This window comes from Merops nubicus, unplaced genomic scaffold, assembly GCF_000691845.1.
Source record: "Merops nubicus isolate BGI_N331 unplaced genomic scaffold, ASM69184v1 scaffold17074, whole genome shotgun sequence".
In the NCBI taxonomy this organism is placed as follows: domain Eukaryota; kingdom Metazoa; phylum Chordata; class Aves; order Coraciiformes; family Meropidae; genus Merops; species Merops nubicus.
In genome coordinates this window covers 3,865-15,930 of record NW_008606370.1, presented here as the reverse complement: position 1 = coordinate 15,930, position 12,066 = coordinate 3,865, and the positions used below count along the sequence as shown (strand labels likewise).

Here is a 12,066-nt window from a genome sequence, read left to right as displayed (position 1 = left end):
TTCCAACCATAGTGATTCTGTGATTTTGTTTTGTCTAATGCATATCTTTAATTATTTAGAAATAGAACCTTTTTAATTTTTTTTTCACAGTAAGTATCACTAAAAGGAGAACTAAAGGCTTAGTCCCTACAAAAATACATGTGAAAACAACAGAAGAGATACACCACCAGAACCAGAGTTGTCTAGTCCACGGGCCATTTATGAGGTTGGTCAGTACTAAGTGGTTAGAGCATATGAGTCTTATAAGAGATATGTAGATTAAGATTCAATTTGAATTTATCTGCTTTAGGACTTAAATTGTAGTGTGTGAAGCATCTTGTGATGGCACATGAATGCTGTCTGAAAAACTAAGTATTGTCTCTTGCATATATGTCTAGGCCTGAGGCTGGCTGCTGCAATTACTGCTCGAAAAACCTGAACAGACATTGAATGCTGATGAAAAGCACCTTTTGAATGTATAAAGATACCTGCTTCCCTCTCTTAAAACCGTACATTTTGATCATTAAAATGTACAGAATATTGTATAGCAACTTTTCAAAGAATTGCCTGCTTATTATAAAGTTGTAGTAAGTTGTAGTATTGCTGAAATATTTGCAAGATGACCTAACTACAGGCAAAGGAATGGGTTTTGAAGAGGGTGTAGGATTACAGCAAACTTTGAACACATTACATCTTTCCATAATTTCAGAGAACTATGGAATACATTGAAAAGTCTTTATTGGAAGGGATCTCTGGAGATCTTAAACAATGTTCCATTCAAAGCAAGACCTTAGATTAGTTTATCCCAGGGTCCTGTCAAATTATTTCCTGTGGGAGACATTCTACTAGTTCCCTTAGTAGCCTATTCCAGTGTTTAACTGTTCTCATGGTAAAGTTCTTGTTTTTTAATACTGATATGGCATTTCCCCTGAAGCAAGTTCTGCATGGTGCCTCCATCTTCTATATAATCACCTTTCTTCTAGGACTTAGCCTTTTCTGTAGAACTTTCTAAGAGGTGCTGTATACTTCTTTCCAATCTTTGAACTATAAACCTTCATATAATATAGGGTAATTGCGACTGCAGCACAGTTTTAGTTGATTTATAATTTCACAAATTTGTATCAGTTCCTGTAATTTTGATGTACATAAGCATGCACAATTAATCAACATTTGAAATATACACACCTTGGAGAGTGTTTTGAGATCTGTAAACCTGAACAGCACTGGTGAAAGAAAGCTGGTCCCTAACTGACATAAGAAAGTAGATTAAAAGCCTTAGATTAAATGTTTCATGATTAATCTAATCATAGTCTTTCTGGGTCAGAGCAAAGAGACCGCTGATGCATTATCCTGTTCCTGATAGTGATCATTAATGATGCTTAGGGAGAAGTGTAATAACAAGGCAAGTATTCAGTGCCATCTCTCAATTTCCCAGCATTTTCAGTTGTTAGCCAGTGTGCTATTGGTTTAGGTGCTAAGAGTCCACCAGGGAATTAGTGAAAAGGAATTCTGTGTAGACTGGACTTCTCACAAGGTTGGATCTGTATCCTCTATCAGATAACCAAATTTCTGGTGCCAGGCACACAGCTCTCCTACTAGCTAAGATTCTGGCAGGTCCCTATTGTATGAAAAGAAGTCTTAATTCTTTATCATTCTTTGTCATTCTTTATCTCACTTCTGCTGTCCATAGATACGGAGTATATTTCCATAGATACTGAGTATATTTGTGCTTTCTACTGTATCTTTTTGTTTTGTTTTGTTTTGCTTTTGCTTTTGTGTTTTTGTTGTTGTTGTTGTTTTTGTTTGTTTGTGTTTTGTTTGTTTGTTTGTTTGTTTGTTTTAAAGACCATTGCTTAAAAACAACATTCTCAGCCAAAGATGCATTTACTGAAAGCCTTAGCTTGAGGTCAGGAGAATTCTAGGAAGAGAGTTGTTTAGGAGCAGCAGACAAGACAGTGGGAGTGCACCATACAGATACTTACAGCAGCAGCTCTGGTACAGGTTTACTGTTGGTGTACGTGACAGCAAAAAATCTGAGGCACCAGAGCCAGTCAGGGGCAGCTCAGTGTACAGAAGGTTACACAACAACCCTGTTACCCCTGAGCTGTTTAAGATTCAGTAGCTGGAAAGAAACCTAGGTCAATTTAGTGTCTCAACAACAACTTACTACATATGTAACCTGAACATACAGTAAATGGCACCAGAAAGATGAACCAGCTGGTATGTCTTCCTTGTCCAAACTGCAGATTTTTCAGTCTTGTGGAATCAGGTTACGTGTGTTTGTGCTCCTGACATATTTGTACATGAGGAGGTCAAAGAGTGAAGGGCAAGGCCCTGCCTCCAATGAAAGCCCATGCATCACAGTGCAGGAGCTGCAGATCTGCCAATTAGCTGAGGTCAGCAAAGAAGACAGAGGCAATAGCATTAACCTGGAGAGATGTGGAGAGAGGATTGCATCACAGTGGATGAATCCTCAGTGTTTAAGGCAAATTTGGAATAAATTAGAAAGAGAAAACCAGGCAAGTTAGGTTTCAATACTCCTCCATTCCTCTGCTTTCCAGCTTCGTTACCTGTGAAGATAAGGTCACCAGTAAACTATTGCCTTGATTTTTAAAATTAACAAGTAATCCTACAATGCATCAGTTTTTAATGTCTAATTGTGGGTTCTTTAAAGAGGCTCAATTTCTATTAAGTGATGCCTTTCAGTTACAGAGAGCCAGGAGTTGAAAGCTAGGCACCAAAATGAAGAGTCACTTTAGAAAATATAGGCTTAACTGTCAAAGTCTTTATCTTGTCAAACTGAAGAATACTTAGATAGCTAAACACTTACCTGTTTTTTTCCAGCTCTATTATCAATTAGCAAACAATATCTTTATTTATGAACTTCCTTTCAACTCAGGTTTAAACTTTTGTCTAAGATTAAGGGCAACCCCATTAAAGTCAGTAAGATAAAAAATCACAAACACATGTTGAAATGCTGTATCTATTAGAGATGCTTTTGTCTTCAGCTTTAAGTATGGGGAACACAGCCACTGCCTGAATAGGAGAACTGCAGATGTTCTCTGTGTACTGTTGTTTTATTTTCTCCAGTAACATGACCCACCAAAAGAACAAGAGTATGAACAAAGATCTGAAAAAGGGAAAAAAAAGCTGGTGGCTTTTAATGTCATTTTAAACCACCAAAGAATTTCAGACCAGGCAGCTGTTTATACATCTAAGTACCAATTACTGCTTTGAAAATGAAGCAGAAAACATCTTGAAGATGCTTTCAAAATGCTAGTGTATGGTTTAAATGCAAACTCACGTATGATTTTAGTGTACTGCCCAGGCCAGTACTGGAATGTTTTCTTTGACAGCTCTTCAGAAAAAGTTTTCCACAGAGAAACAAGAGAACTCAATGCTCCATCTCCAATAGACTGCAAGCTGAGCAGCTGGAGTGCATGGGGGCCCTGCGACCCATGCACCTTTCAAAGGGTAAGCTGTAGTTGGGAGTCTTTGTTCCAAAGCCACAACCAAAGGGACAGTCTCCCTCTTCCTTTTGGTTGTGGGTAAGTATCAGATTGCAACTCTTAATATGTTACATTCATGATTTGATTAAACTCATAATTATTTCAGATCTGAAGCTGTAAGAGTAAGGGAAGACTATATCCAGATGTACAAAACCAGCCAAGCATTCTCATTCAAAGTATTTTTTTCATACAAATTATCTATTTTGGCCATGTGGATATTTCTGTTAAGAACATTACTTTTCCATACATTTTCCCTCTTCAGAAAAAAAGCAGGTTTTTTTCAAAAGCAGAGTTTTATTTTCTTATGTGAGTTCTTCTTATGAGACTTAAAAAACATGAAAGATTAGAAAGCATACGATATATATGTGATGTATTTCCTCCATGGATTGAAAATAATGAAAAAAGTGAAATAAACTATATAGTGAAAAATCTTCTAATAATAAAATTATTTGGGTGCTGCAATTACTGCTCGAAAAACCTGAACAGACTTTGAATGCTGATGAAAAGCACCTTTTGAATCTATAAAGATACCTGCTTCCCTCTCTTAAAAAAAGATCACTGAATTCCAACCACCTTCCATAGGCAGGAACACCTTCCATTAGACTACGTTGCTCAAAGCCCAATCCAACCTGGCTATGAACACTTTCAGGGATGGGGCATCCACAGTTTTTTGGGCAGCCTGTTCCAGGGCCTCACCACCCTCACAGTGAAGAACTTCTTCCTTACATCTAATCTAATTTTTTCTCTTTCAGTTTAATGCCACTACCCCTTGACCTATCACTACATGCTCTTGTAAAAAGTCCCTCTCTGTCTTTTTGTAGGCCCTCTGTAGGTAACGGAAGGCTGCTATGACATCTCCCCACAGCCTTCTGTACATACTTGCACCTCTATAGCCTTCTGTACATACTTGCACCTCTATACACATGCTAAGACATTATTATTAATTCAATGCTCATGTACACTTTTTTTCTGCAACACGGCCTGTGCCTATGGATTTTCAACCAAAAATTTCAGCAAAGATGCTTCATTTTGAAAAGTTCTAAGCTCACCTATAAGTCCTTCAGTTCTGGTAGTTCTCTTTCCCCTTTAAGCAATGCTAACAGTGTAATTTATCCTTCAAGTTTCGCTCTAGAAGTGTTGAAAGATTCGGTCAGTTTGGTGGAAGACCATGCCTGGAGACGTTAGGGGAGACACAAAGCTGTCAAACCAGTCAAGTCTGTCCTGAAGAACCACAACCAGACTGTGGTACCGACTTTCAGTGTGCTTCTGGTAGGTTTTGTTTTCATGACATAGGGAATTATGCAATAACTCAAGAAACTATGTTTACTTCTGTGAAGAAGTTAAATAATTTTCCAGTGAAGACAAAGTAGACACACAAAAAGAGAGATATGCTTCAGTTCTTTTCTACTTGGTCATGATTTCCTGAAGCAGTGCCTTATTGCTAGGGTTTAAAGAGAGTCCCCAGTGTGTAAACAGCTGGGTTGCAAAGCCACAACATCAAAACCACAGCACGAGCAATGCTTGAGAAGGGATACATCTCTGTCATCTCTCATTGTAATTTGTAACTAGTTTAAATTCTTCTCCTGCGATTTCTACTTCATCATTAAAAGCTGACCATACTATGACTGTTCTTTCTTCCACTATAAGTGCTCTATCTGCTACAGAATGACTATGTTTTATGAAAACTCAATGGGGAAAACTAGGACTGAAGAAGATTTACCAAAATGCGTAGGGAGGTTTACTGACCAAAGTGGTATGATGGATCCTATCTGGAAACTAGAATGCCTTTAGATCCAGAGTAAAGTGTAATATTTGTAAAGGGATACATTCATGACATGCAAATGAATGTGATATAGAAGATTCACTATAAATCAAAATAAAACAGGAAAATTTAAAGGTAATAAAACTAGTCAAAAGAGGAAAGGAAAGATGGTAAAAGTGAGTTTTGAGTCCCAAGCCATTGTCAGTATTGTCTTCATCACAAATCCTGTGAAGTGCAAGTAGAGAAAGAAAAATGAGGAAGTATGGAAGTATGTGCTTATCTAATAGTTCACAGCCATTGTGCCTCACTTACAGGTGAGGCAGTTGATTTCAACAAATGTTGTTTTATTATGCTAGGGCTAGAGTTATCCCAAATCTTTAAATCCTGTAGAAGTCAGTCTTTGAAAAACCTGTCATATGTAACCTCAGGAGAATTATTATTTCACCGTTGATTTTGAACACAAATCGCTATGGTTTTGGACACTACAGCGTCCAAGTAATATAGTCCAAATAACAGTAATTTGAACCATTTAGAAATATTTCTTTGTTGATATTGAATAAATATTTCCCTGAATTCTATTAATACAAATTTAAGAAAAAAACTAATAATCAAAGATTAACAGGGAAAAAAAAATACAGAACTTTCTGGAAATTACAACAGTTATCCAGTCCCTTACTTTCCTTAGACATTCCAGCAAACTCATAATTAAATTAGTAGCAAGGAAGGGATTTTCCTTTGAAGAAGGCAGAGTGTAGGATTTGAATTCCTTAAGACAAAAGCAGAAAGATGAAGAGCAAGATCTCAGTAAAGGGTAGCTGGGAGTGTCACGTAATGTCCATCTTGGAGAAAAACCCCATTCATTTCATGATTTATTCTTTGATTAGGTCGATGTATAAAGCAACGACTCGTGTGTAATGTAGATAATGACTGTGGAGACTTCTCTGATGAAGATAACTGTGAATCTGACCCACGATCACCATGCCGTCACCATGATATTGATGTGTCCGAAGTTGGCAGGACTGCAGGACAAGGGTATGTAATGAAGAAAAAAGTAGTATTGGGCCTTGAGAAGAGTCTAGGTCTGCCTGCAAAGCTGACTGAAAACACTGGGGCACGCTGACAAAAGTAGAATCTGAATTGTGTTCACATTTGTATTGAGAAATTTTACGTAGCTTTTGGAAGAGCACTAACTACTGTTCTATTTTGTATACTTGGGGAGGATAAAATACTTCCATGGACAGTGTAAATCAATCACAATTCACAGAATCAGTATATAGAAGCTACATGAACAGACTTAGAATATTTCTGATTTAAATTGAAAGATTATAGATACATAGATATCAAGTGATATTTCGTAACAACTCGCTCATCCCCCATTACTTTACTAAGATGTGTCTCTAAAAGGGAGAAAATGTATCTTGATTATTTATACAATGGACTACCTTACTGCAACACTTTGCCTACAGATTTTATCCAGTACCACATTCTCCACTTCCCAGAGCTTTGTTGTTTACAGTCATTAATCTGAGTCAAAAATTAGTTTTCCTATTCTCAAAGCCTACCAGATTTCTTTCTTTTCAAACAAAGTGTGGCACACACGGTGGTCAATCTAACGAATCTAGTTAGAAGGCAGTAGCCAAACTGGAACAAATGAGAACAGAAGTATCCTACAGCACCACCCTGTGTTTAAAGGAAAAGAATGCATCCTTTTCATTTCACGTTGATAGTCACGTTACTGCACAAGATCAAAAACGTTCCCTTTGTATCACGGGGAAGTAAGCCAGGTACTCAGGCATTTTTATAAGTAGCTTCTTTATTATTTCGATTATAATCCATTAATAAAGTCTTTCATGAGAAAATGTGCTACAGATACGCAGCAGTGATGCTGGCAACTTTGAGGAATCAATGACTACTTTCTATGCTCAGATAGGCATATGGACATCTATCAGACATAAATACGGGAAACACCGACAAGATTCCAGTCTATGAAACAGACACAGAAAGGCAAAAAAAAACCAACATAGAATCCTCCAACAAGCAGTTATTTTGGGAAGAACCTCTTGTACGTTGGAATGCAGGTGCATAGAGCTGTACAGCCTACGTGTCCACTTTCCAGATTTCCTCTCCTCTCCTTGAGGGAACTGTTACTCTACCAGGTCCCATGCCAGGAGAACAGACCATGCTAGGAGCAGCTGTATGCTCCTCTCACAGTTTTGGTGAATCTTGTACATACTCGATACCAAAGTTCCTGTCGTCTCATATAAGTTATGAAAAAAACAGATTAAAAGTAGCTGTTCAGATGCTCCTTTTAAACCTATAAGGATGTTTCCTCAAAAGTAATTTGCCAAGAATAAATAGGTTTTACCTCCTTTTTTTTTTTTCCTAAGGTTCTTACTGTGTTTGATGTTCAATATCTATCTTTTACTTATTTCTCATACATAGCCCTCAAAGTTCTTTATGAAAGACGTATCATTATCTCCATTACACAGATGAGAAGACCACAAGAGATGAGGCAACCTAGTGTAGATGAAGCAAGATTCAGTTCCACAGTTATAGCCTGCATTTCTTACAGAATCTGACTTTTCCAGTCATAATAACTTTTTCTGCAGGCTATGGGGACTGACATCTCCTTTTCCAAAGTGTAACCTCTCCTGTATTTCTCTTGTAGAATCAACGTTTTGGGGATGCAGCCAATGGCCAGCCCATTTGACAACGAGTTTTTCAATGGTCTTTGTGAAAGAGTGCGTGATGGAAACACACGAACATACTACCGCAAGCCATGGAATGTGGGTGTTCTCATTTACGATGTAAGTCTAAGCCCCCCTGTGCTGACCTTAGAAACATAATTGTCAGATGCATTTTGGAAATCAAAGGAATGTTTTGCTTATGAAATGTTTTGCCTATGAAATGTTTTGCCTATCACTCTAAGTAGGAACTTCATGACAATTTAAACTAGATCCTTCCCCAAAATGAGTAAATCTAACCCTCACCCAGAGATCATTGCTCCTATTTGACTTGGATGCATAACTATTCTCAGTTACGAAAACTCTGTGTTCTGATAAAGGGTGCAAAAATAAACAACAGTGAAATAGGTAACTCTTAATTAGCTATTGTCTGCTATTAGGAAAGAAAGCAAAATCATGATTTTGATTCGTGTCAGATTTGGGCACTTTTTAGCAAGTCTTGTCTGCATTGCATGAAGAAGCTGGAGACTGCTACTCCTTACCTGTAAAGGAACTGTTGACACACACAAATTACTTTGACAACATTACATGCTGAGATGTAACAGTTACTGAAATTTTGTCACTGCAGTTTTCTGTTTACTTTTGAATCACTGAGCTGATCCAGATGAGGTGGTTTCGGGTGGGGGTGTTATTTCCATTTGTATACTTCTACAAGAAAGAAGAGCTGTATGAAAATGTATTGCTAAATTAGGTAAAGCGCACAACTTTAAGGTGTGATGTAGAGTATTCTGTTACAGCTTGTTTTGTTTTCTCAAACAACCTTTTCATGGGCTTTTCTAAGACAAAAGCAGACAAAACATTTGCATCTGTGTTCTACCATGACCGTGTGAAAATGTTACGAGAGGTGTACATGGAAAAACATAAACACTTCAGTGGTGACCTGTCTCTGAAATACACACCTAGTAAGGGAATTGGCAAAACTGGTGCAGAAGGAAAATTCAAGTATCGCTACAGCAAGAATTCAACCTTAAGTTCTATCCTGACACGCTTCACAGAACGGGTAAGTTTTATCAAGCTCAAGGGTTTAAAGTTTCAATTTCACAAGCAGTAAAATGCACACAGTGCTAGAATAATTCAGTATTAGTCTTTCTAGGTATTCCAGTTGCCTGCTACTTTCCTGTCATTTATTCACAAAAATGAAATACCAGAAATTCTAGGGCTAAGATTTCAGACGTGGCCAGAGGGTAACCAAAAGTAGCTTCATTTTTCCACCCTCATCTTCCACAGACACCTGATGGTAGAAAGGGCCAGAGATCTCTGATCTCACCTTGATTAGAGAGCAGCTCTGATCTAGAGCAATGTAGGCAAATTGGGTCATATCCTGGTATGAAAATTGACACTGGGGAAGCACAAAAATCTAGATATCTGAAAGGTCATATCTCAGCCATTCAGGTATGTCCATACTAATGAGCTAGCCTGGGCTAAGAGCACAGCCACACAATAATCTGTAGTTTTACTCACACACTGCCATGATCTGTGCCAGATCTCATTCTCTCAGAAGCAATGCCCATCCCGTGGTCCCCTGCAGAATGTTTGAAGGCAATGTTCCCCATAAGCAGCCTGGAGAAAGCAAGCCTACTTTGGAGTTGCACACAAGGTGCGCCACTCTACCTGCCCTTTGAGACAGAGGAAAATCTCTATCCCATTTTATTTACTAGGAAAGAATTAGCCTCAGCATCCAGGTACATTAAGGAGAGAGAGACACCACAAAAATTGATACTGGACATGCTAGATACTGTGGCCTAATCCAACATCTGGGTCCTTGTGGGATTAACTGACCAGATCATATACCCTTTTCTCACCATATATGCCAAAGTCTACCATCACAGCATGCTGCCATGGGCAAGGTATACCAGATCCATAGTGCTGAAATGCCACATGCAAGGGAGGCTGTATCTGTCTCAACAAATTCAATCTTGCAAGTTTTTCGACAGCCTTGTTGTCTAGGACCCCTTCAGAGCTCTGGAGATCAAATGGATTTAAGGGAACACTAAGATAACTTTTATATGTAATTAATTAAAATAATGCTGAAGAGAAAGGTCTGTGCTGTACAGAGGAGCTGACATATAGCACTGACTATGTACTGGTATGAATTTTCTTGGGACAGAAATGGATCATTTAAATATCAAAGCATTCGTCTTCACAGACACAAAACATTCAGTTCTGCAGCTCAGGGTATATTACAGGTGGGTCATAGTCTAGGGGCTTGTGACAGGAGTTTTGGCTTCAAATTCTTGCTCCAGATTAATTTTCATTTTAGGATTTTTTTTTTTTTTTAATTGGAGTTGTGCCCTTCCTTCTGACAGTCTGAGAATAACGGAGAAGTGATCCAAAAAAAGAGAGAGTTTAGTTCTGCTTTCACTGTAGACAAAGACGAAACTCCAGCTGACCTCTATGGGTAGCTTCTGTTATCTAGCAAGCCATATGGAATTTCTTTTTAATGTTATGAAAGTCAGAAAGATACTTTCAACAGATACTGTATTTAAAGACAAGACCTTGTCAAATAGATCATAAAGGGCTTGCAGAAATTAGTTCAGTGGAGAGTTCTGCAAAACTGGAAGAACTGAAATTATCTGAATCACTTTTTGTTTCTTCAGTTTAAATTGGGGAACTTCTAATCTGTACTAAACCAGTTTGTCCCTGTTCCAAAATGCTATGTTGAATGTCACGTTTACAAGTGTTGCATTTTTTTTTACAAGTGAAATAGAACAGATTTTCCTGCTGTGCTGTGTACCAGAATGACACTCATGTGTTTACTTCTTCCCTCATTCAGAACCAAACCTATCTGCATGTAAAAGGAAATATTCAGCTGGGAAGATTCCAAATGCGGAGCCGTGATGTCCGTCTCACAGACAGTTTCCTTGAAGATCTAAACTTTCTGCCTGCTGAATATGATAAGGGGGAATATTTCAAATTCCTAGAAGACTATGGTACTCACTACGCAGTCTCTGGAACTGTGGGAGGAAAATATGAACTTGTGTATGTGCTAGATGATTACGCTATGTCCCAAGTAGGTATGTGTTTTATTGGCCTTGCTATGGTATACAGATTATCACCAAGTCACCAGTCCTGGAAGGAGATGTGTGAGGGTAGATTTGTTTATATGGAGAATTGGTGAGAACTGCACAGTTCAGTGTGTGCTGCTTGTAGCACACCAGTGACGCTACAGAATTACATGAGTCAGCAGAGGTGAGAGTCAGTCTTTGCAACTTCCAGAATTATTTGAAGTCTGTAACTGAGGAAAAAAAAAAATCTTCAAACAAACAAACCTCTTCAAAATACTAGCAATATGAATTGGTGTGACATGATTCACAGAAGATCCCAAATACTTGGAAAATCTGCCTGAATCAAACTTTCTACTTGGTACCTTCTTATGGTACAATCACTACAAGAAAATGATGGTGGCAAAAATTAAGAAATAAATTGAAGAACTTCCTAGAAATCGCATGAGTATGTTGAAATTGCTTGTACAGACTTTAACACTCACACTAGAATTTTTCTTGCCCTAGTTAAGATAGGAAAGTAGCAGTTTAATGCTCATGTGCAGTTCAGATTTATGTGGTGTTGTGAAGGATTAAAGTGATCACTCTGGAATAAAGTTAGAAAAGGCAATTCTCATGCTGATTTTTGAGATCAGAAAATAGGTACCTGCTGTATGCAGCCCAATATTATTATCAGATAGTCTGACTATGTGAAGGGACATGGAGCAAATATATCATGTATCCCACTCTTTCTTTGTTCAGCTCCTGGAAACTGTGGTGCTGGATTTTAAGTACCAATCTCAAGAAAAATTTCGAACACAAACGTGAAGTTCCAGATGATAAGTTTGACTTTAATAAAGAGAAAGGAGTTGTTGGAGGCAGTAGCAGACAGAGGAGGATTAGAATTTTGGGGAATAGAGTACTTGTAAGAGATTAGTGGCCTTAGTTAACTTCATGGGGTAAAGAAGTTGAGAAACATGTTTGAGACTGGAGAGAAAGAGAGACTAGAAGGACTGAATAATTTAGCACATAAAAAGAGCGAATGATAAAGCATCTAAGAAAGACAAAATTCCTATAGATTGTGTGGAAAG

The 12,066-nt window shown here is 38.0% G+C and overlaps 1 protein-coding gene across 1 annotated transcript in view; it reads left to right on the top strand.

The window, feature by feature from the left end:
• Nucleotides 1–3,295: 3,295 nt before the first annotated feature.
• The window catches only part of C9 (complement component 9), a gene marked incomplete at both ends in the record, with an annotated part of 11,036 nt that continues 2,265 nt past the window's right edge, over nucleotides 3,296–12,066 (top strand). Inside the window, 6 exons of the mRNA XM_008939635.1 lie at nucleotides 3,296–3,453; nucleotides 4,610–4,757; nucleotides 6,135–6,282; nucleotides 7,919–8,057; nucleotides 8,776–8,994; nucleotides 10,768–11,008. Of these exons, the coding sequence (XP_008937883.1) occupies nucleotides 3,296–3,453; nucleotides 4,610–4,757; nucleotides 6,135–6,282; nucleotides 7,919–8,057; nucleotides 8,776–8,994; nucleotides 10,768–11,008 (1,053 nt within the window). The remainder of the gene's footprint in view (nucleotides 3,454–4,609; nucleotides 4,758–6,134; nucleotides 6,283–7,918; nucleotides 8,058–8,775; nucleotides 8,995–10,767; nucleotides 11,009–12,066) is intronic.